This window comes from Hyperoodon ampullatus (assembly GCF_949752795.1).
Source record: "Hyperoodon ampullatus genome assembly, chromosome: 1".
In the NCBI taxonomy this organism is placed as follows: domain Eukaryota; kingdom Metazoa; phylum Chordata; class Mammalia; order Artiodactyla; family Ziphiidae; genus Hyperoodon; species Hyperoodon ampullatus.
The window spans coordinates 210,106,687-210,132,002 of NC_136914.1; the positions used below are offsets into that span (position 1 = coordinate 210,106,687).

The 25,316-nt window shown below is 45.9% G+C and overlaps 1 protein-coding gene across 2 annotated transcripts in view; it reads left to right on the forward strand.

Moving 5' to 3' along the window:
• Positions 1-25,316, forward strand: part of RBM20 (RNA binding motif protein 20) — a 209,245-nt gene that overhangs the window by 175,109 nt on the left and 8,820 nt on the right. The window contains exons 8-12 of one of the 2 annotated variants that reach the window (XM_079706491.1): positions 2,373-2,452; positions 4,475-5,123; positions 11,632-11,736; positions 13,100-13,760; positions 15,295-15,429. In XM_079706491.1, the coding sequence (XP_079562617.1) occupies positions 2,373-2,452; positions 4,475-5,123; positions 11,632-11,736; positions 13,100-13,760; positions 15,295-15,429 (1,630 nt within the window). The remainder of the gene's footprint in view (positions 1-2,372; positions 2,453-4,474; positions 5,124-11,631; positions 11,737-13,099; positions 13,761-15,294; positions 15,430-25,316) is intronic. The other variant, XM_079706492.1, reaches the window with a different exon arrangement.

Genomic DNA, 25,316 nt, shown 5'->3' on the forward strand with positions numbered 1-25,316 from the left:
AGGGTGAGGACAGATTTGGGACTTGGGATGTGGCCTCCCCGGTGCCAGGAGATCTCATCACACGTCCCTGCACTTGATCCTGATGGCTCCCTCCGGCTTTCCCAAGCTGGCCCGCATGGAGGCAGTGCTGCAGTGGGTCTCCTGGGGACCAGCCATCCCAGGCGGGCCTCTCCCATGATGGTGCAGCAGGCAACTTCCAGCTTGTGGCCCAAGGTGGGCAGGCAGAAGGAAGACCCACTCCGTGGAATCACCTCCACGGGAACCTTCTCGTTCTACCCACAGGTGGTGACCAACGACGCTGGCGGGAGGACAGATGGTCTCGGGCATGGTGGAAGGAAGCATCCTGGGCAGTAGCCTTCTTCTCCGCCCAGGCCCACAGCCCCAGCTCTTTTCTTGCTTGGCCTTCGGTCTCTGCTTCTGGTCCAGTTTAAGCAGCTCAGGTGCTAGTTGACAGTGCAGGGTTTGGGTGATCTGGTTACTTGTAGGTGACACTTCCATATGCTTACAGAGGGTCAACCTTTATAGCTACAGTCAGATAAAAGGGACCATTTGCCAAAAGTGTAAGGCTGCTTTCGGGTGGGTATCCTGACCAGTGCTCAGTTCCTGGGCCTTTTCTTGAACGGGGATTGACTGCCTTCTTGACCTCCTCCTTCTTCACGACCACAGGGCTGGTGGTCACTTCCTTCTCTTTGACGTTCTCTCCTCGTGCATTTCGAGTTGACAAGAGATCCCTCCCTGGCTTGAACGTTTTACATCCTTTCCCTAAGTCCGAGCTCTGACTTCTCCCCTGAAACCACAGGCAGCTCTTCCTTTATTCTCTCCTGAACCGTTTTCCCAGCCCAAGCTTCAATCTTAACAATAACACAGATAAGCAGCTGTGCGCTCAGAGGACTCACAGAATTCTAGTACCAGCTAATCACAGAGCTTAACTCATACCTCTGGTCCTGGGTTTCACACCTATAAAATGAGATATCTGATGATACCTAACATTTGTATAGCTCCAAGATTTCATGATCCTTTGTTAAGTACGTAGGAAAAGAAATTGAGGATAAAAAGAGCAGTTGATTAAGTTTCTTAATAAAATTCTTTGTCAAAAGTTGACATCATAGGGCTTCCCTGGTGGCGCAGTGGATGAGAGTCCGCCTGCCGATGCAGGGGACACAGGTTTGTGCCCCGGTCCAGGAAGATCCCACATGCCGTGGAGCGGCTGGGCCCGTGAGCCATGGCCGCTGAGCCTGCGCGTCCGGAGCCTGTGCTCCACAACAGGAGAGGCCACAACAGTGAGAGGCCCGTGTACCACAAAAAAAAAAAAAAAAGTTGACATCGCAGACTGAGGGTTTTTAGGTCTTTTTTTAAACATCAGTATTATTGAGATATAATTCACATACCATAAATTCAGCCTGTTCCATACATTTTAATTGAATGGATGAATTTTGTGTAGTCTTTTGGAAAATGCTTCCATCCTTTCTTCTGTGCTCATGAATTTCTTGTTTTAATCATTTATTTTTTATTGTTTTGTTAATGTTTGGCCATTCTGGGTTTAGGAAAGGGCTTTGGTTGGGATTTGGGAGCTGGCGTGGTCCTGTCCTGGCACAGTCATCCCGTAGTAACTTCTGGGAAGGGCAGAGCCTTTGGGTGCCTGACATCCTCAGCTGTGAAACCTGGCTCACAGCCTGCACTGCCCACGTTGCAGATTTACATTGAGCGCCAAATGACCCCTGTGGAGCCCTGCACTGAAGTCAGGAGTTGCAGGAAGCATGGGGCATAGAAAGGACCTTGGAGTTAAAATGTCTGTTGTCAAGTCCTGGTTTTCTAATGATCTCTGTGACCTTGAATGTGTTCCTTAACACAGCACAACCCCAGGAGTCACCCTAGAACACAATGTGGCTGGTGGCTGGAGCTGTGCCAGGCAGAACTCTGCCTCAGTGACCTCTCTGGGTCTCAGTTTCCTCAGGTGTAAAATGTGGAGGCTGCATGTTAGTGATCTTCAAGTCTCTTTCCAAGTTATAATGCCTTCCTCCCTCCCGCCCTCCTTCCCTTCCTTCCTTTCACATTTTAGGTATTTTCTTTTATTCGGAAGGAGGTGGGAGGTGGGTATTAACAAATGCTGCTTTTTCCCAGCATGTGGATGGTGAGCCTCAGGCTCCTTCCTTCCCAGCTCAGTGGATGCCACGTGCCCTGGACCACTCAGCCCCACCACCATTCAGCCTTATGCTTATACTCTTCATCCTCTGGATTAAACTTTTTCTTCCCCTAAAAAGGCACTTTTCCCCCTTTGGTGGACAGGGCAATGAACCCAAGTCCTAGCTGCTTCCTTCTGGTGTTTGCAAGGCCATCTCTGGTCTGATGGTGACCCCTCTGACTTTGCCTAGAAACCTGGGAAAACCGTGGCTGCCATCATCCAGGACATCCATTCCCAGAGGGAGAGGGACATGTTCCGGGAAGCAGACAGGTGAGGCCCGGTCTTAGGTCTCAGGGCAGACTCTGCGTCATTGGAACATTCTCCGCTTTCTCTTTCTTAGGGGTATTTGAGTCTCTGTGCTCTGCCCTTGCCTCTGCCCTGTCCATCAGCCTCTCTGGGCCCTGTATTTCCATGTGCCTGATGGAACGCATCAGTCCAGTCCAGTGCTCAGGTTAAACCTCCGAAAAGTTCAAGATGCTAAGCTTCCCCTCAGCGGCTCCTCCTTTGTTGTCAAGGAGTATAGGAGGGGATCTGCTGATATATGGCTCTCAGGGGCCAACGTACACTCTGCTAAAACAGCCTGAAAATGTGTCTGTGTGTTGTGTGTGTTGTGCATGTGTGTTTGGTGTGTGTTGTGGTTGTAGTGTTTGTGGTGTGTTGTATGTGTGTGTTTTGTGTTGTGTGTGTGTTTGGTGTGTGTTGTGTGGTTGTACTGTGTGTGTTGTGTGGTTGTATTGTGTGTGTTGTGTTGTATGTGTGTGTTCTGTATGTGTGTTTGGTGTGTGTTGTGTGGCTGTATTGTGTGTTGTGTTTTGTGTGTGTGTGGTACGTGTTTGGTGTGTGGTTGTATTGTGCGTGTGGTGTGTGTAGTGTGTTGTGTTTGGTGTGTGTGGTTGTACTGTGTGGTGTGTGTGTTTGGTGTGTGTTGTGTTGTAGTGTGTGTGTGGTGTGTGTATGTGGTACATGTGTGGGTGTATATGTGTGGTGTGTATGTGTGGTGTGGGTGTGTGTATAGTGTGTGGTATGTGTGTCTTCTGTTTAGAGCCAGCCCTTGATTTTTCTTGAGTTGAATGTAGGTGTAGAAACATCCATGACCTGACCAGTCATTTACTCTGAACATCGAGTGCAGTCACATTTCCAACTCACTTCTCCCAGCTGAAGTTGTGACCCTGCCAAGCCCGGGCTACAAGTTCACCACTGTCACTGCCCTATGGAGACAGTCCCTGCAGAGGCCACTGTGGAAAACAGCAGGAGCGGCACCTGGCCGGCACATTCTGTGGTTCTTACCCAGGGCTGCCGCAGATGGCACTCTAACCTCGCTCTAGAGGGCCCGGCCCAGGCTGCTTCCCCAATGGAGGTCAAGGCTGGTCCCAGCGAGCCAAGTCTCTTGTCCCCTGGTCAGTGAGGACTGCGTGATTTTCCTGTATTTGGGAACCAAATGAAAGTTGCCTGTCCTTTTAGAATGTCAGGTGGATGACTCAGGTGACCTGCTTAATAACAACGTGTGTGTGTGTGTGTGTGTGTGTGTGTGTGTGTGTGTATCTTTGTATGTAGCTGTTCAGGTTTGGGATTTTTGTTCATTCGTTTGTTTTTAATATTATGGTGGTTTGGGTTTTTAAAAGACGTGTGAAGCCACACTGTGACCCTGCAGTTCTGTGGTAGAGTCGGGGGGCAGATGATCAAGAGGTCTTGCTCTGAACCCTATACGGGCTGGGGTCTTTGTCTGGGTTTCTGTTTCTTCGTCCGATACATGAGCAGGTCAGAGCTCTAAGGATTCTTCCAACCCCAAAATGCCTTCCTAGAAAAATGGAGCCCAAGAGGTGGCCTTTATTTCGGTAGAGCCCAGGTGGAGGGGTGGCTTCAGTCTCATAGTCAAGAGGTCGGCTGATTGAACCCCGGGGTTAGGCAGTCTTGCCCACCAGGCTGGACCAGGGCAACCTGCCCCCCGGGCACCAGGAGAGTCTCCTCCTCCCTGAGCGTAGCTCATTTCCAAGAGGAAGAGAGCCGGGGTGAGCCAGAACAGCCCAATTTTTCATCCCAGTTGCCAGGAGCAAAATGAGTAAAGGGGCAGAAAGCCCCCAGTGCTCTGCTCAGGGAACATCCCTCCCAGAAGCCTGGAGGGAGGAAGAGCTTGTTCCTGGACCTCTCTGTGCGCTCTGCACAGTTGTGGTGAAGCATGTGTGGCCAGGTGGGGTCACGTGCACAGTATGTCTGTTGCAGAGACAGGGTGTATCTGGGGATGGAAGCTGAGGGAGGTGCAGATTCTAAAACGGCTCCTTTGCTCCCTCACAGATACGGCCCAGAAAGGCCGAGATCTCGAAGTCCAGTGAGCCGGTCATTGTCCCCAAGGTCCCACACTCCGAGCTTCACCTCCTGCAGCTCTTCTCACAGCCCCCCGGGCCCCTCTCGGGCCGACTGGGGCAGCGGCCGGGACTCGTGGGAGCACTCTCCCTACGCCAGGAGGGACGAAGAGCGAGGCCCGGTCCCCTGGAGGGAGAACGGGGAGGACAAGAGGGACAGGACGGACACGTGGGCGCATGACCGCAAACAGTACCCCCGGCAACTGGACAAGGCCGAGCTAGACGAGCGGCTGGAAGGAGGGAGGGGCTACCGAGAAAGGCACCCGAGGTCTGGGTCCCCCAACCCGCCCCACTCCGCGTCGGGATACAAAAGCCGAGAAGACGGCTACTACCGCAAAGAGTCCAAGGGCAAATCGGACAAGTATCTGAGGCAGCAGCAGGATGTCCCTGGGAGGTCCAGGAGGAAAGATGAGGCCAGGCTGCGGGAAGGCAGACACGCCCCCCCTGACGACTCGGGCAGGGAAGACGGGCTGGAGCCGAAGGGCACCAAGTCGAAGCAGAGTGAGAAGACCAGAACTAAGAGACCTGAGAGAGACCAAGACGGAGCTGATAGGAAAGAAAGCAGAAAGGCAGAGAATGAGGTAATGATGTAATCCCTTCGCCAGGTAAGGAGAGGCAGGTCCCAGGGGAGAACACTATTAATAGAATGGTGATGAACGTTTATTGAGTGAATGAAACATTTACTGAATGTTTACTCTGTACCAGGCACTGTGCTAAACACTTTATCTCAATTTAATCCTCACGGCAAGCCTATGAGGTAATGCTAGTAATAATACTACCATTGCTATAGATGAGGAAACCGAGGCACAGAGAGTTCAAGTTAGTTGCCTAAGGACACACAGTCAAGAAATGGTGGAGCTGGAATGGTGATCTGGCTCCAAATCCCACAGCACCCTACTGCCTTTACGAGAAATTAGGCAGGGACGTGATGCAAAGTCCTTCTATTTTGTCTGTTTGTCTAGAGTGGAACGGCCCTGAGGTGTTTGCACCCACAGACTGTTCCGGGGGAGATTAGACCTTTGGTTCACTCCATCCTCTCTCCTGCCAAAAGCGTGTACCAGTGTTGGGGCTTTGATGAGAGGTGGTAAAGGAGAAGCAGTCACCACCCATTCAGTGATACTGGGCACCCAGGGCTTGATGTGTTTCTCTAGACCCAGTCCACAGTGTTTTCCTTCCACTGGAATAAAAATGCTCAGCAGCTGCTGGCACCTTTCATCCAAGTGCTTCATCCAGGGCTCACAACGTGCTGCATGACTTCAGTTCACACAGTGGGTCACAAGGAGGACTCTGGGTACCAGGTTTATACTCTAGTTTGGCTTGCACTTCTTTCTTGCCAGAGCCGCCTGCATTTAAGTAGGAGTGGTGGAGGTTGGCGAGGAGGTGGGGGTGGCCTGCACAAAGAATCCAGTTAAAAAATCATTACTATAGATGAGGAAACCGAGGCACAGAGAGTTTGCATATCTTCTAGTCTGACCCAGGAGCTGTTGACAATGACTAAGTCCAAATAAGAATCCCAGGCCTCAACTCCATGAACACTGAAGGGCCGTGCTTTGGCCACGACTTTATTCCTACATGCATTGCCAGGGGGTGTGCTAGGCACAGGGGTTCAAAGATGAGTAGGAAGTAGTCATGTTATGGCAGAGATTAAGTTCTAGTGGGGGAAGCCAACCTACAAAAATAATTTACATACAGTGGGGCCCCTGCTGGAGTCAAGTGGACAGTCAGCTCTGCACAGGAGAGAAGGAAAGCTGCACAGAGAAGGTGACATTTGAGCTGGACATCGAAAGTGGGGAAAAAGGCAGTTTGGGAAGCAGCAAGGGCAAAAGTGAGAAAGGAAGACTTTTTTTATTGCTGATTTATAATATATTAGTTTCAGGTTTACAACGTAGTGATTTGCTATTTTATAGATTACACTCCATTTAAAGTTATTATAAAATATTGGCTATATTCCCTGTGCTTTACAATATATCCTTGTTGCTTATTTTATACATAGCAGTTTATACCCTTTAATCCCCTACCCCTATCTTGACCCTCCCACCTTCCCAGTCCCCACTAGTAACTACTCTTTTGTTCTCTGTATCTGTGAGTTCTTTTCTGTTTTGTTATATTCATTCGTTTTATTTTTTAGATTCCACATATAAGTGATAACATACAGTACTTGTCTTTCTCTGTCTGACTTATTTCACTAAACATAATTCCCTCCAGGTCTATCTATGTTGTTGCAAATGGCATTATTTCATTCTTTTTTATGGCCAAGTAATACTCCAGGTTCTTCATAACAGGGAAGACTGTTTTGAAGAACCTGGAGATACTCAATGTGGCTGCATCTTTAGGGCATATTAAAGGGTAATGTTTTTAAGAAGTAAAATCATGGCTCTCATACAAACATAAAATGAATACATGTCAAAGGTATTGTTTAACTCATTAATGAATGAGGGAACCAGTAAGATGTAGAAGGCTGTTCAGAGGAGAATCCAAAGAGCAGGCATATAGAGGCACTCAGTAATGCTGAGGTGAATTTGCTAATAGATGTGAAACTGGCCTCTTCTGTGGGAATCAGTGGCATCTCCAGCAGATAAAGTTCCTTCGCATCTCTATGAACAAGAATCATTTGTACTATTATCGTATTTCTGCAATTTACAAAGTTGTGAAATAGCTCAGTTCAAGCTAATGAAAGGTGCACACTCGGATAGAATCAGGTACCCTGGAAGGGTGCTAGACAAATGCCCAGCCTTCCATTGGAAGGACTCCCAGCAGTCTTTTTGCCCATCTCAAAGTCTGCCACAACTTCCCCTGGCAGAGCAGGGGAAGCACAGGAGATGAGATTAGGGAAGTAGGTGGAGTGGGCCCATGAAGGACCTCTTGTGTGTACTTGAACTGGATCCAGAGGACCTGTGAACCAGTGGATGTTTTTAAAAAGAGTGTCTATGCTCGGAGGTGTCCAAGGGGCTGGTGATGGGTCAGTACCTTGAGAAAAGAAGGAAAGAGAGCAAGAGTTAGCAGGGCCTCAAGGCCTCATACACATACCACCAGTCTGGAACCCTCTGTCCCCCATGGCAAAGGGGTGGAGCTGCCCCTTTGCCCTCCTACCCACACTTCTGAGACTCTTCTTCGGTAACTTGTCCTACTGTACCCACCCTGTTTTCACTGGTTTGCACAACATGGCTCATTCATGGTGATGCACACTGTGGATCATCCCAAGAGCCCCTGTTGCAAAAAAAAAAGCTTCCCAGAAAGGCCCCATGGGTTTCCCGACAGTTCTGTCCTTCTAGTAGGTTCTGCCTCTGATAGCCCTAGAGCGGGGTCAGTAGGGACTTGTTGGGGTTCCCAACAGATTGTTTCTGTGGGTTTGGAGCCAGGCAGCCCAATACCATTTGATGGAATAACAGCAGAACAAAGAGTTTTCCTCACTGATCTCAAACTTCTCATCACAATCTTGAGAACAACCTAGAACCCACAGGGTTGCCCCAGGAGTCCAAGAACAGGCAGCGACTAAACTTGGGGAATGAAGGCAGCAGGGCTGAGGACAGGGTCCCTGCCTTTCTTTATGATATACCAGGCACCTCCCACCACAGGGCCTTTGCACGTGTTCCCCTGCCTGGGAGCCCCTCCCCCACCAAAGTCCATGTGACTCCCTACTCACTGTCACAGTCTCCAAAGTTTATTCCTGGCCACCACATAAAATCACAACATCCCAACCCACTTCTTTTCCTTCCCTGGTTTCTTTTTCTCGGTGGCATCTGTCTCCTTCTGACCTATCCCCTAATGTCTTTATTTATTTTATTTAGAGTCTGTTCTCCCTCCCAACCCTCCCCTACCCCCATCCCCCATGTAACCTCCTTGAGGGCAGGAATTTTTGTCTGCTGTGCTCACTGCCCTGCCCCCAGCTCCTGGATTAGGGCTTGGCCCAGAGTGAGCATTCAATAAGTATTTGTTGAAGGAATGAATGACCGAACCCAGACTCTGGAGGTAGAGGCCTGGCGTCTGAGAACCAAGTCACACCCTGTTCTTCTCAGCCTCAGTTTTCTTGTTTGTGTGAAATGGGTGTGATCACAAGGCTGCTGTAGGACTTTAACAAGCTTGTGCTCACGGGAAACCCTGGGAGATTCTGGAGAGAGTGCCCAGTGCTGGGGAAGCCAGTGTGTGCGCTGCTCATTGTTTCTGGGTGGCCACGGCCAGACATGAGGCCCAGACCTGACCATGAGACCAGAGGTAAAAGAAAGAAGTCAAGTCACTGAATAGGGAGTCTTGGAAAAGAAGCACTCCCCCACTTTCCTGGAAGGGGCATCAGGGTTTACAGAACCAGGTGCCTGGAGAAGGGAAGCCAGGCAGCTGACACAGACCAGACAGCATGATTGAAGCCAAGGTGGAGAGCTGGGACCGTGGTGGACCAAGCAGGAGGTACCTGTCTGCTGGAGCAGCCACTGCTCATCTCCATTCTGTGGCTGCCATTCAGGCACAGCTGCCCTGTGTTGTCCGATTTCCCATTTCTTAGAGCAAGACCAAAGTCCAGATGCAGGTATCTGTATTTGAAATTTGAAATCTGTATCTGAAATTTCCCACATTTTAGAAACTGTATAGAACAAAACATGTCTGTGGGCCAGATGGAGCCCCAGGCGTCCCCAGAACGCAGCCCCCAGTATAAACAATCCATAGGAGACAGAAATAGCAAACCCACTTATGTTCAGTGCAAAACCCAGACAGAGACCCAAGCATGCTGGGAGGCAGGTGTGTACTTGTTATTCACTCCACCCTCTCCTACCTGTCTCCATTCTCGTACTGACCGGTGTTCGTGGAGCACCTAGCACTGGGGCTGCAGTCGTGAGCCAAAGCTAAAATGACTCTTGATCTCATGGAGCTCATGGTCTAATGAAAAACATGCTAATCAAATAATCCCTTAAATGAGTACACGAGTGTGAGTGTGAATGCTAAGGAGATGGAGGATACAGTGCTGTTAGTGCCGGTAACCAGGGGTCCCCTAACCTTCGGTTAGGAACCGGGCTGCACAGCAGGAGGTGAGCGGCGGGCTGTGCTAGCAAAGCTTCACCTGCCACTCCCCGTCACTCCCCGTCACTGGCGTTACCTCCTGAGCCATCCCCCACCCCCCCATCCCTCCCCGTCCATGGTAAAACTGTCTTCCACGAAACCAGTCCCTGGTGCCAAAAAGCTTGGGGACCACTGCCTGTAACGACAGAGGCTCTCCTTGGTTAGGATGTGGCTGCTAGGATTGAAAGGAAAGGTGGGTATTTACTGGGTGAAGCAAAGGGGAAGCGAACGAAATGTTCAAGCAAGAAGGTGCAGTGAGGATATGATAGATTTTGCATTTTGGAGTCAGCATTCCTCATCGCCTCGGGGAGAATACACTTGGGAGGGGGCTACAGAGCAGAAGTGGAAGACCAGCTAGGAGGTGGTTTAGCAGTAACCCCGGCCCTGTGGTGGCAGCCCTGCTTGCAGCAGTTGGGACCTAACACATTGCTTCCTGAGCTGCTTGGTGGCGGGATGGGACGAGTGCCTTGGTTGCATTTGTCTGTTCCCTGTAAGCTGCTGTCGCCTGGAAATGCTCCCAGGGCCAGGGGTGCACTGAAAGGCACTGCTCTATCTCCTTTGCCTGCAGGGAGGGAGAGCAGGTCCGCCTGGCGGGGGGCTTTCGGCAGCCAGGCTGTCCCTGCCTCTCCCAGCTTGAACTGGAGGAGTCTCTTTACTGTGTTGACCTGGGCGTGTGCTGCAGGAACTGCCTGGGAAGGGTAAGGGCTATTTATTTTGACAAGGGAGGGCCGTGGATAATTTATTCAGGAAGACAAAAATGAAGAAAAGGGGTCCCCTGTTGGTAGAAGCTCTGGGTTCTGAGGGCTAAAAAGGCATTTGGAGCTGCTTTGAGCTCAGGTCAGCTCAGAAGGCTGGAGCAGAACTTCCGCTCTGAATGCCGGAAAGATCAAAGACTCGAGGATTAAAACTGTCTTCCCCTGTCCCATAACAACTGGTTAAACCCGTCAGCCCTGAGCTCCTGCCCCGGCTGCCTCCTTGTCGGCAAAGACAAGGTGTGTCTGCTCATAAGAAATCAGAGCGAGAGTGGTTTACTTTGAGCCAACCTTGGCCAAAGTTGTCGAGAAAATGCAACTTGCTCCCAAGAATGCCCAGGAACAGTGATTGATTTGGTGGCCAAAGTTTGTCATGGGAGAATATCCTCCTCAAACTTCTGAAATGGGGATTGGCAAACTTTTTCTACAAAACACCAGAGAGTAACTATTTTAGGCATATGGGCCAAGAGGCAAAATTGAGGATATTATGTAGGTAATTTAATATAAGCATTTAACATACAGCCATTTAGAGACATGAGAAACATTGTTAATTCGCAGACTGTACAAAAAAGAGGAACTGGATCAGATTTGGCTTGAGGACTATAGTTGGCTGACCCCTGTTTTCAAGGCTGGTCAGAGACCCTAATTCTCAAAGCAAACATCTGCTTTCAGTTGTTCAATTTCCCAGACGTGAGCCACTAGCATGAGGGACTTAATCTGAGGGAGGGAATAGGAGGAAGGAAGACGGGGCGGGATTGCTAGTTGGGGCTATAGCTCTAGGACAGAGATAAGGCAAAAGAGAGGTGAGAGGGGCCCTGATTGGGTGACAACACCCTTCCTACCCATAAGTGGCCTGGCGGTGATTTTTTTTATGGCTAAGACTGATCTGTTGGTGAGATGTCACCATGAGGGTTGTGAACCCCAGGGTCAGTTCCCCCTTGGCCCCTTTACTCACCCTCACTGTCTACAGATTATACAGCTGCAAAAAGTACCCAGTTTGCCAGGGACGTCTGTCTCCCTAAAGCCCTCAGGCCAGCCGTGAAGACATTTCTGTGCCTCCGTTTGTGTGACCTTGAACAAGTTGCTTAACTTCTCTGAGCCTCAGTTTCCCCATCTATATAATGAAGATGATAATAGCACCTGCCTCTGAGGGGTTTTGTGAGGATAAAGGAAGTGATGTGTGTGAAACACATCCAACAGCATTAGCTGTGCTCAATAGTGTTTTCCTCTTGGCGTGCTCTCTGCCACTTCTCACTGTTGACTTGATTTGTTCTGCTCTTCCTTTGGTAAGGCTGAAAAAGAGGAACAGGACAGCATGGAAGAGAGCCCCCTGCATCTGGGCAGGCAGGAGAAAGAAACAGAGTCCTCTGATGCAGAGAACACAAAGGAAAGGAAGGTAAAGTTTGTCCCAGATGCTGGCAGTGTAGCCACATCAACACAACAGCCACTGGGCTCCAAGTCACAGGCGTCCCCGTCCTGATGCGTGATGACCTGCTTGCTGCATAGGATGTGCCTGAGACCCCACCAGCGGGTCTGTGAATGAAGCCAGCACTTCTTGGAGGAATGGCTTTGCCTGGGATCTTTGCACAGTCTTTATTGAGGAAATCTTTACCACATGCCTGGGTTCTGCCTCAGTCTTCAGTAACTTGGCTGTGCTTATAAGAGAAAACATGTGCCCAAAAAAGACTCAGGCTTCAGAGCCAGGCTCCCAAAATAGGCAGCTGCCTTGGGAGGGGCTGGAGGAGGAAGGGGGCTTTGGGTACTCAAGCTGGGGCCCTGAACCTCAGCAGGCCCTGACCCTGGGATTAACAAAACATCTACCGTGCTTGTAAAGATTATTTTACTTAATTAAAATGAAAAACCCAGTTACAGGGCTGAGGCTGCCACAGCAAAAAGAAGTGTCCTTGGAACGTGGCCAGCTTCGTGCCTTTCTGGCCAGGAGAGGCGGAGAGATGAGTATCGCTGTCAGGGAAACTGATCTCCTAAAGCTGGCTGCTGGGTCCATGGGCTGCTGGGGACGCAAGGGGAAAGTTTCGGGAGGGGCCAAGTTTGAGCCATGGCTACGGAGGGTTGCAACCCTTGCTGGGAGAGGTTGTTTGGGAGAATTTTGTAGGGACTTTGCTGCAGTTAACATTTAGTGATGCCCTACTTGCAAGGAAATAGCTCCAGCAAGTTGATGCATTTAGCGCTTACAACTCAATCATTCATTTGTTCAAAAACTATTTATTTTTCAGAATTTAAAAAAATAAAATTTCCAGAAATTGATCAGAAAAAGATGAGCAGAGATTGATATCTATTAATAGGAAGCAGGCTAAATAACTTTGATTGGAATCCTACATGGGCATTAACAGTTAAGGTGTAGATGTAGATCCGATGATATAGAAACACCTCTAAGCCACATTACTGAATAAAAATGTGTTGCCCACAGCTAAAAAAACAACAAAACAAAACAAAAGAAAAAAACGATTTATTGAGCACCTACTATATACCAGGAGTTGAAATTCTTTGTCCACTTGGTGGGTTAGACATTAAGGGCTTATTCCAACTCCTGTGCCTCATCCTAGGGATAAATCAGTGATGAGAGACTTCAGTGATCTACAGCTCCTAATTACCCAGTAAATGTTCCCAGGTAGGAGTAAGATTGCTCAGCTCTTTCTGGTTTGAGGGGTCCTGTGGTCAAGGTTTGCACCCTCTTCTGGTTAAATACCAAGACCCACTCCTCAGCCACCCTCTGACCTCTGTTCCTCATTTGTATTCAGGAGCAAGATTCGGAAAGTGGAAGTGAGGCAGAGGGGGAGAGCTGGTGCCCCACGAACATGGAGGAGCTGGTTACAGTGGACGAGGTCGGGGAGGAAGAAGATTTTATCATGGAACCGGACATCCCAGAACTGGAGGAAACTGTGCCCATCGAACAGAAGGACAAAATCTGTCCAGAAGTATGTCCCTGTGTGACAACCACCTTAGACCTGGACTTAGCCAAAGAGGTCACCAAGGAGGGAGTCAAGACCGTAGGTAAGGAGGCTGCGGAAATCAGCCTCAAGTCGCCCAAAGAACTGCCTTCTGCTTCCGTGAGCTGTCCCAGTGACATGGACCTGGAAACGCCTGGCCTAAATGTGGATGTTGAGCGGAAGCCAGATGAATGCGAGCCGGGCCTCTCACTGGAGAGCTCAGATTGCTACGAGAAGCAGGCAAAGGGAGCAGAGAGTTCAGATGTTCGTCTGGCCCCTACACTCCAGCAAATGTCTTCCCCCAGGCCAGCAGAGGAGAGGGCCTGGCAGCCTGGCCCCTTTCTTGATGACTGTAAGGCCAGGGGGACCCTGGAAGATGGGGCTGGTGAAGGCAGCCCCTTGGAGGAGAAAGCCAGCCCCCTCACCGAAACAGACCTCCAAAGCCAGGCTTGCCACGGAGTGTCGACCCAGGGTAACTACCTCCTTTTTCTCCTGTGTGGTTGGGTTGATCGGACCACTGCTTCCCTAGAGCAGTGTATGGGCGTGTGCAGGCTGGAACGAACAGAAGTAAGGTTTCAGCCAGCCTGAAAGCTGGTGCAGAAGGCAAGCTTAACAGCCTCGCTAAATTGTTAGACCTCTTAGGCAATTGGTGTAAAGGTAGTCGGATGGGAGGCCACACGTTTCTGAGAAGCAAGCTCAGATAGGTCAGACTTCTCTGAATTTACGGGATCCCAGATGGACTCTGCCAACCAAATTAGCAAATGTTTGGAGTTACCAAAGGAGCTTTGGTTCCTAAGGATCAGCAAGCAGCCTCTCTTGCCTGCACTACTGAGGACCACCCAGGCCGTTGTTTCTGTGAGGCCTGAGTGAGGGGGCGGGAGCGTGGGAGGCCGAGGAAGGAAGAATGAGGGGCTCACGAAGGGGCGTGGCCGGTTCCCGTTCTCACCACCTCAGACCCACTTTTCTCCAGCGTCTGACAGTGAAGCAAGACTTGTCCCGGGAGCTCCTCCACCGCCAATGGAGGTGATGTGTGTCTGTGCCTGGCACTGTGACATCATGAAAGACAGAGTTTAAAATAGGCTAAGCCCTGTCTTCTGTGCCAAGTGGAAACTAAAGATCCATCAAGGACTGTGGGGGAGGGGAGAGTAGTCCTCAATTTTCTCTCAATGAAAATAGCTAGAAATTCATTTTGCAGAAAGCCTGCAGCATTCCAGAGTTTGAAGTAAGGGGGATAAGAGTCGAGGGCAGAAAATATAGAGGAAAGGCTTAAAAATAAACATGTCAATCCAGTGCTCTGTGGTTGGCACGAGCTGGTAGGTGGGCTTGGACTTCCCTCCATGTCAAGCTGACCTGAGCTGTTTTTCACCTGCGTGGATCTGAGTCTCCATGGAAACTCTGCTGTGAGCTGCCTTGTTGCTAGAGAAACGCTGAGGCCTGGGCTGTGTCTACAGAAGGCAAGAATAAAGGAGGAGCGAAGTGTTGTTCACCTCGCTCTGATAGAACCCCTTGTATTTTGCAGTATAGGTCTCGACATGCACTGGTGTTAATGGCTTATTAGCGTAGCCAGTGTTTGGAGTTCATATTTAATAACACTGCTCGACAGGCTTGGGGTGAGAATGGCATTGCCTTTTCTGCCCGCCTCAGTGCTTCTGTGGACATCAGCACAATTTTTGCACTTCAATAATTCTTCTGCCTGCAGAGATGGCGTTGTTACTGAACGAGGGACACGGGGATGGATCATCCCAACCGAAGGCATCAGCAGCCCATCCCCCCACAGACCTGATGTAGCTGCTTGCCAAGTTTTCTTGCGTGTGGCATTCTTTTGGCAGCGGAAAAAGCTCTTTGTTATAGCACTTTGGTTCTAATTAGCAGCCCTGGCCTAGTCTCATGTTATTAAGCAGCGCAAGGGACTGTTTCCCATCACACAGTGCAAGGAATACAATTGCAGGGATTCTTTGAGGCATGTTGTGTTTCATTACCACTTTTCCCTGGCTCATGTTTTGCAGATAACTCCAGGTACATGGAAATGAAATCTCTGGACGTGAGGTCACTGGAATACGCTGAAGTGGAGCTGAAACAGCCCCTTTCTTTGCCTTCCTGGGAACCTGAGGATGTGTTCAGTGAACTTAGCATTCCTCTAGGTGGGTGAAATACACAGTCCTTCCTGAGAATTGGGCTCCAGGAAATGATAGTCCTGTAATAACATCTAAGAGCTTGAGAGGGCTTTTTGTCATTTTGTTGTCTTTCGTGTCTGATGCCATTACCTAGATGTGCGTGCTGCCTTAAAGTTTCTTGAAATTTCAGTCTCCCATAGTAGACCAGATACCTCATGGGGCCAGACTTTGAACGGCACTGCTGTGGGAGCCAGAGCAGAGACTTGTTTTCCCTGTCAGGAAATGCTTTATTCCTGACCATACAGCCCTTATTCAGCCAGGGAAGCAGAGGCCAGCAACTGCCGTAAAGCCAATAGCTGACTCACTTTGTTATACAGCAGAAACTAACACAACATTGTAAAGCAATTATACTCCAATAAAGATGTTAAAAAAAAAAAAAGAAAGAAAGAAATGCACCTCTTCTGCTAACGTCTTCCCTGCCCTCCTGGCCCCAGCCCTTCTCAAAACAACGCTGCATTGTTTTCGCTTGGAGAGACCAGCTTCTCTGAGCCATTGATGCTGAATAGACTGCGTCTGGGGCAGACCCTATATAGTTGATACAAGAGCACTGAACAGAGACGTGGGCCCCTGTCCTTCCCGTGCTGGGTAACTGCATGTCCTCAAAAAAGTCATACCCAGGAATGTTTTGGGGTTTTTTTTCCAGTCACTGCAAGTCCTTTATTAACAACTCAATTAGCCCCAGAGGGGCTCGTCAACATGGAGGCTCACCTTTTCCATCAAGTTTCCTTTTTTCCTTTTCATCTACTTTTAAAAATTTCGTACTGTTTCCCGTCCTCCAAGTGTGCCATTTAGTCAGATTCGAAGAGCAAACTTTCTTTTTTTTTAAAGGATAAGTTTGCTGCATACCCGTTCAGTATGCTCCAGGACAAAAACTAAAAAAAGCAAATACACACTGACCTTAGAATGAACTAAGATGATTGCCAGAAGGCCCTGGGTTGGTTAATGCTGGAAAATAGTTGCAAAGGCTGCCTTTCAGGAAAAAGGTGCCAGACAGTTCATTTATGCATTCACTTAGTCAGCAACCCCTCCTGGATAACGTGGCACTCTGTGAGACACTCAGGGGGAACTGAAAAATGGAACACAAGTCTCTTGGCATCTAGGAACTTAGAAATCTATACGACACACACAGGCAAAAATTAAGAATCAATCCTGCTACCTTATAATTCATGTTTTATTTTATTTTTTATTATAAAAAGTGTGAAAGATTATTATAACCAATTTTAAAAAACATATGAAGTAAATATTAAATGTTGTATCTCTTCCCTCCAGTCTCTCCCCCTCGCCAGAGGTAGCCACTGTCATACCCACAGATAGTTTTTCTCCCACAAAAATAGGATCAAACTATACACATAATGTTGTGTAATTTGCTTTTATAACTTAACAGTGGGTCTTAGAGATCTCTTCACATCAGTACATAGAGAATGCATTCTTCTTAACCACTGCAAATATTCCATCTTAAAAGCTGTACCATACATTCTCGATCCATTCCTCTACTGGTGAACATTATGTTTTCATTTTTTTTCCATTATTAAAATGCTATAATAGTTAGGCTTTTATTTACCATGTAGGCACCACTTCTAGTATTTTTCTCATTGAACTCTCAAAACACCTGTGAGGTAAGTAATATTTTTATCCCTATATCACAGATAAGAAATGAGGGCTTCCCTGGTGGCGCAGTGGTTGAGAGTCCGCCTGCCGATGCAGGGGACACGGGTTCGTGCCCCAGTCCAGGAAGATCCCACATGCCGCGGAGCGGCTGGGCCCGTGAGCCATGGCTGCTGAGCCTGCGCGTCCGGAGCCTGTGCTCCGCGGCGGGAGAGGCCGCAGCAGTGAGAGGCCCGTGTACAGCAAAAAAAAAAAAAAAAAAGGAAATGAGATGCAGGGTTACAAAACTAACGAACAGCCCAAACTGGAGTCAGGATTCAAACCCCAACACTTAGAGTCCCTGTGCCATACTGCCTCTGAGCTTTGTTGCCTTCCAAACGCACTGTCACCTTTGTGTGTGAACCAGGGTTTCTGGAGGATAACGTCCTGGCCCGGGGGTGGGAGGATGTCCATATATATTTGTATTTCATATTTTCATAACTGCCACTAAATTGCTCCCCAGAAAGATTATACCAGTTTTCAGTGCTACCTCAAGTGGGAGTACTCATTCTCCACATCTTCACCAACTCTGGATCTTATCAGTTTTTAATCTTTGCCAACCTGTTAGGAGGAAAATGGTAGCTCATTTTAGTTTTTAAAACACAGCTCTATTGAGGTATAATTGTTGTTAATGAAGTGCACATAAGATGCACAATTTGAAGAATTGTGACACATGTAAACACCTGTGAGACCATCCCCACAACCAACATAGTGAACATACTCCTCACCCCCATATTTCCTGATACTCCTTTGTAATCCCTCGCTCCCACCCTGAATCCCCAAGTAACCACTGCCCTCCTTCCTGTCACTAAATATTAGTTTGCATTCTAGAATTTTATGTAAAGGGAATTATACAGTCTGTACTCTTGTTGCCTGGCTTTTTTCACTCAATAATTATTCTGAGATTCATCCAAATTGTTGGGTTATGGATAGTTGGTTTCTATTTATTGTTGAGGAGTATTGCATTGTGGTTATGGGTAGATCACATTTTGTTTATTCATCCAGCTGTTGATGGGCATTTGGGTTATTTCTGGCTTGGGGCTATTACATATTGCACTTTTATTCTTTTTTTTTTTTTTTTTTTTTTTTTTTTTTTTTTTTTTTTTTTTTTTTTTTTTTTTTTTTGCGGTACGCGGGCCTCTCACTGTTGTGGTCTCTCCCGTTGCGGAGCACAGGCTCCGGACGTGCAGGCTCAGCGGCCATGGCTCACGGGCCCAGCAGCTCCGCGGCATGTGGGATCTTCCCGGACCGGGGCACGAACCCGTGTCCCCTGCATCGGCAGGCGGACTCGCTACCACTGCGCCACCAGGGAAGCCCTGCACTTTTATTCTTGATTATACTCTCCGATTAGAATTTTTTTAACGTCTTTATTGGAGTGTAATTGCTTTACAATGTCATGTTAGTTTCTGCTGTATAACAAAGTGAATCGGCTATATGTATACATATATCCCCATCTCCCCTCCCTTTTGCGTCTCCCTCCCACCCTCTTTATCCCACCTCTCTAGGTTGTCACAAAGCACGGAGCTGATCTCCCTGTGCTATGCAGTTGCTTCCCACTAGCTATCTATTTTCCATTTGGGAGTGTATATATGTCAGTGCTACTCTTACTTCATCACAGCTTACCCTTCTCCCTCCCCAAGTCCTCTAGTCCATTCTCTACATCTGCGTCTTTATTCCTTTCCTGCCCCTAGGTTCATCAGAACCATTTTTTTTTTAGATTCCGTATATATGTGTTACCATACGGTACTTGTTTTTCTCTTTCTGACTTACTTCTCTCTGTATGACAGACTCTAGGTCCATCCAGCTCACTACAAATAACTCAATTTCGTTTCTTTTTATGGCTAATATTCCATCATATATATATGCCACATCTTCTTTATCCATTCATCTGTCGATGGACACTTAGTAGCTTCCATGTCCTGGCTAGTGTAAATAGTGCTGCAATGAACATTGTGGTACATGACTCTTTTTGAATTACGGTTTTCTTAGGGTATATGACCAGTAGTGGGATTGCTGGGTCCTATGGTAGTTCTGTTTTTAGTTTTTTAAGGAACCTCCATACTGTTCTCCATAGTGGTTGTACCAATTTACATTCCCACCAACAGTGCAAGAGGGTTCCGTTTTCTCCACACCCTCTCCAGCATTTATTGTTTGTAGATTTTTTTGGTGATGGCCATTCTGACTGGTGTGAGGTGATACCTCATTGTACTTTTGATTTTCATTTCTCTAATGATGGGTGATGTTGAGCATCTTTTCATGTGTTTGTTGGCAATCTGTATGTCTTCTTTGGAGAAATGTCTGTTTAGGTCTTCTGCCCATTTTTGGATTGGGTTGTTTGTTTTTTTGATATTGAGCTCCATGAGCTGCTTGTATATTTGGGAGATTAATCCTTTGTCAGTTGCTTCGTTTGCAAATATTTTCTCCCATTCTGAGGGTTGTCTTTTTGTCTCATTTATGGTTTCCTTTGCTGTGCAAAAGCTTTTAAGTTTCATTAGGTCCCATTCATTAATTTTTGCTTTTATTTCCATTTCTCTAGGAGGTGGGTCAAAAAGGATCTTGCTGTGATTTATGTCATAGAGTGTTCTGCCTATGTTTTCCTCTAAGAGTTTTATGCTGTCTGGCCTTACATTTAGATCTTTAATCCATTTTGAGTTTATTTTTGTGGATGGTGTTAGGGAGTGTTCTAATTTCATTCTTTTATGTGTAACTCTCCAGTTTCCCAGCACCACTTATTGAAGAGGCTGTCTTTTCTCCGTTGTATATTCTTGCCTCCTTTATCAAAGATAAGGTGACCATATATGCGTGGGTTTATCTCTGGGCTTTCTATCCTGTTCCATTGATCTATATTTTTGTTTTTGTGCCAGTACCATACTGTCTTGATTACCATAGCTTTGTAGTATAGTCTGAAGTCAGGGAGTCTGATTCCTCCAGCTCCGTTTTTCTTTCTCAAGATTGCTTTGGCTATTCGGGGTCTTTTGTGTTTCCATACAAATTGTGAAATTTTTTGTTCTAGTTCTGTGAAAAATGCCAGTGGTAGTTTGATAGGGATTGCATTGAGTCTGTAGATTGCTTTGGGTAGTATAGTCATTTTCTCAATGTGTATTCTTCCAATCCAAGAACATGGTATATCTCTCCATATGTTTGTATCATCTTTAATTTCTTTCATCAGTGTGTTATAGTTTTCTGCATACAGGACTTTTGTCTCCTTGGGAACGTTTATTCCTAGGTATTTTTTTCCTTTTGTTGCAGTGGTAAATGGGAGTGTTCCCTCAATTTCTCTTTCAGATATTTCATCATTAGTGTATAGGAATGCAAGAGATTTCTGTGCATTAATTTTGTATCCTGCTACTTTACCAAATTCATTGATTAGCTCTAGTAATTTTCTGGTAGCATCTTTAGGATCCTCTATGTATAGTATCATGTCATCTGCAAACAGTGACAGTTTTACTTCTTCTTTTCCAATTTGGATTCCTTTTTTTTCATTTTCTTCTCTGATTGCCATGGCTAAAGCTTCCAAAACTATGTTGAATAATAGCAATGAGAGTGGGCAACATTGTCTTGTGCCTGATCTTAGTGGAAATGGTTTCAATTTTTCACCATTGAGAATGTTGTTGTCTGTGGGTTTATCATATATGGCCTTTATTACGTTGAGGTAGGTTCCCTCTATGCCTACTTTCTGTAGAGTTTTTATCATAAATGTGTGTTGAATTTTTTCCAAAGCTTTTTCTGCATCTATTGAGATTACCACATGGTTTTTATCCTTCAATTTGTTAATATGGTGTATCACATTGATTGAATCGCATATATTGAAGAATCCTTGCATTCCTGGGATAAACCCCACTTGATCATGGTATATGATCCTTTTAATGTGCTGTTGGATTCTGTTTGCTAGTATTTTGTTGAGGATTTTTGCATCTATGTTCATCAGTGATATTGGCCTATAGTTTTCTTTTTTTGTGACACATTTGTCTGGTTTTGGTATCAGGGTGATGGTGGCCTCATAGAAGGAGTTTCAGAATGTTCCTCCCTCTGCTATATTTTGGAAGAGTTTGAGAAGGATAGGTGTTAGCTTTTCTCTAAATGTTTGATAAAATTACCTGTGAAGCCATCTCTTCCTGGGCTTTTGTTTGTTGGAAGATTTTTTATCACAGTTTCAATTTCAGTGCTTATGATTGGTCTGTTCATATTTTCTGTTTCTTCATGGTTCAGCCTTGGAAGGTTGTATTTTTCTAAGAATTTGTCCATTTCTTCCAGTTTGTCCATTTTATTGGCATATAGTTGCTTGTAGTAATCTCTCATGATCCTTTGTAGTTTTGCAGTGTCAGTTGTTATTTCTTTTTCATTTCTAATTCTGTTGATTTCAGTCTTCTCCCTTTTTTTCTTGATGAGTCTGGCTAATGGTTTATCAATTTTGTTTTTCTTCTCAAAGAACCAGCTTTTAGTTTTATTGATCTTTGCTATCATTTCCTTCATTTCTTTTTCATTTATTTCTGATCTTATCTTTATGATTTCTTTCCTTCTGCTAACTTTGGCGTTTTGTTGTTGTTGTTGTTCTTCTTCTTCTTTCTCTAATTGCTTTAGGTGTGAGTTTAGGTTGTTTATTTGAGATTTTTCTTGTTTCTTGAGGTCGGGTTTTATTGCTATAAACTTCCCTCTTAGAACTGCTTTTGCTGTATCCCATAGATTTTGCATCATTCTGTTTTCATTGTCGTTTGTTTCTAGGTATTTTTTGATTTCCTCTTTGATTTCTTCAGTGATCTCTTGGTTATTTAGTAGCGTATTGTTCAGCCTCCATATGTTTGTATTTTTTACAGTTTTTTTCCTGTAATAGATACCTAGTCTCATAGTGTAGTGGTCAGAAAAGATACTTGATACAATTTCAGTTTTCTTAAATTTACCAAGGCTTGATTTGTGACCCAAGATATGATCTATCCTGGAGAATGTTCCATGTGCACTTGAGAAGAAAGTGTATTCTGTTGTTTTTGGATGGAATGTCCTATAAATATCAGTTAAGTCCATCTGGTCTAATGTGTCATTTAAAGCTTCTGTTTCCTTATTTATTTTCATTCTGTATCATCTTTCCATCGGTGAAAGTGAAGTGTTAAAGTCCCCTACTCTTACTGTGTTACTGTCGATTTCTCCTTTTATGGCTGTTAGCATTTGCCTTATGTATTAAGGTGCTCCTATGTTGGGTGCATAAATATTTACAATTGTTATATCTTCTTCTTTGATTGATCCCTTGATCATTATGTAGTGTCCTTCTTTGTCTCTTGTAATAGTCTTTATTTTAAAGTCTGTTTTGTCTGATATGAGAATTGCTACTCCAGCTTTCTTTTGATTTCCATTTGCATGGAATGTCTTTTTCCATCCCCTCACTTTCGGTCTGTACATGTCCCTAGGTCTGAAGTGGGTCTATTGTAGACAGCATATATATGGGTCTTGTTTTTGTATCCATTCAGCCAGTCTATGCCTTTTGGTTGGAGCATTTAATCCATTTACATTTAAGGTAATTATCAATATGTATGTTCTTATTAACATTTTCTTAATTGTTTTGGGTTTGTTTTTGTAGGTCTTTTCCTTCTCTTGTGTTTCCTGCCTGGAGACGTTCCTTTAGCATTTGTTGTAAAGCAGGTTTGGTGGTGCTGAATTCTCTTAAGTTTTGCTTGTCTGTAAAGGTTTTAATTTCTCTGTGGAATCTGAATGAGATGCTTGCTGGGTGGAGTAATCTTGGTTGTAGGTTTTTCCCTTTCATCACTTTAAATGTGTCCTGCCACTCCCTTTTGGCTTGCAGAGTTTCTGCTGAAAGATCAGCTGTTAACCTTATGGGGATTCCCTTGTATGTTATTTGTTGTTTTTCCCTTGCTGCTTTTAATATTTTTCTTTGTATGTAATTTTTGATAGATTGATTAATATGTGTCTTGGCATGTTTCTCCTTGGATTTATCCTGCATGGGATATCCTGGACTTGACTATTTCCTTTCCCACATTAGGGAAGCTTTCAGCTATAATCTCTTTCAATATTTTCTCAGACCCTTTCTTTTCTCTTCTTCTTCTGGGACCCCTATTATTCGAATGTTGGTACATTTAGTGTTGTCCCATAGGTCTCTAAGACTGTCCTCAATTCTTCTCATTCTTTTTTCTTTATTTTGCTCTGTGGCAGTTATTTCCACTACTTTGTCTTCCAGCTCACTTATGCATTCTTCTGCCTCAGTTATTCTGCTATTGATTCCTTCTAGAGAATTTTTAATTTCATTTATTGTGTTGTTCATCATTGTTTGTTTGCTCTTTAGTTCTTCTAGGTCCTTGTTAAACATTTCTTGTATTTTCTCCATTCTATTTCCAAGATTTTGGATCATCTTTACTATCATTACTCTGAATTCTTTTGCAGGTAGACTGCCTATTTCCTCCTCTTTTGTTTGTTCTGGTGGGTTTTTACATTGTTCCTTCATGTGCTGCATATTTCTCTGTCTTCTTTTTTTGTTTAACTTACTGTGTTTGGGGTCTCCTTTTCGCAGGCTGCAGGTTCATAGTTCCCGTTGTTTTTGGTGTCTGCCCCCAGTGGGTAAGGTTGGTTCAGTAGGTTGTGTAGGCTTCCTGGTGGAGGGGACGGGTGCCTGTGTTCTGGTGGGTGGGGCTGGATCTTGTCCTTCTGGTGGGCAGGGCCACATCCAGTGGCGTGTTTTGGGGTGTCTGTGAACTTAGTATGACTTCAGGCAGCCTTTCTGCTAATGGATAGGGTTATGTTCCTGTCTTGCTAGTTGTTTGGCATGGGGTGTCCAGCACAGGAGCTTGCTGGCCATTGGGTGGAGCTGGGTCTTAGTGTTGAGACAGAAATCTCTGGGAGAGCTGTTGCTGATTAATATTACATGGGGCTAGGAGGTCTCTGGTGGTCCAATCTCCTGGGCTCAGCTCTCCCACCTCTGAGGCTCAGGCCTGACACCCAGCTGGAGCACCAAGACCCTGCCAGCCACACAGCTCAGAATAAAAGGAAGAAAAAAATAGGAAGAAAAAAATGAACAGATAGAACCCCAAACAAAAGGGTAAAAGCAAAACTAAACAGACAAAAATCACACAAAGAATCATATACACACACACTCATAAAAAGAAAACAAACAACGACAGCAAAGAAACCCAAACAGTTAGAAGCCTAAGACAAATGGTAAGAGCAAATCTAAACAGACAAAATAACACAAAGAAACATATACATACACACTCACAAAAAGAGAAAAAATGGAAAAAATAATAATAATTTTTTAAAAAAGAAGAGAGCAACCAAACCAATAAACAAATCCATCAATGATGACAAGCACTGAAAACTAAACTAAGATGGACATAAAAACCAGGAACAAATCAGACACAGAAAGCAAACCCCAGGTCTACAGTTGCTCCCAAAGTCCACCGCCTCGATTTTGGGAACATTTGTTGTCCATTCAGGTATTCTGCAGATGCGGGTTTCATCAAGTTGATCGTGGGGATTTAATACGCTGCTCCTGAGGCTGCACCAAGAAATTTCTCTTTCTCTTCTTTGTTCGCACAGCACCTGGGATTCAGCTTTGGTTTGGCCCCGCCTCTGTATGTAGGCTGCTCTCATGTGTCTGTTCCCTTTTGGGAAGTCTGAGGTCTTCTGCCAGCGTTCAGTAGGTGTTCTATAGGAGTTGTTCCACGTGTAGATGTATTTGTGGGGAGGAAGGTGATCTCCACGTCTTACTCCTCCCGCATCTTGAAGGTCTCCCCTCTAATTAGCTTTGAGACCTATTGTCTCATTCATCTCAGTAGGGGGCATATGGTACTATTTTCTGCATTTGACAGGTGAGGAAACTGAAGCCCAGAGACTTTCTTACCTAAGATCACACAGCAAGCTCATGTCAGAACTGAGGATTCCTAATTGGAGACCCTCTTGTTCCTACAGTTCAGGCAGCACAGTGGAAGAAAGGCAATTGGGTGCAGTGGTTAAGAGCACAGACTGTGGAATCTGACTCCCTGGGTTCAAATCCCAGCTGGCTATGGGACAAAAAGCTGCTTATTTAACCTCTCTCCTTGGCTTTCTTCATCTCTAAATAAGGGCTGGTAATAGATGCCTACCACGTAGGGTTATTTTGAGGATTAGCTGAATGAGTACTGGTAAGGTCTCAGTGTCTTCCAGTAGAAGGTACTTAATACAGGTTGTCTACTGTTATTCATTTATGAAATAGTTATTGAGACCTACGATGC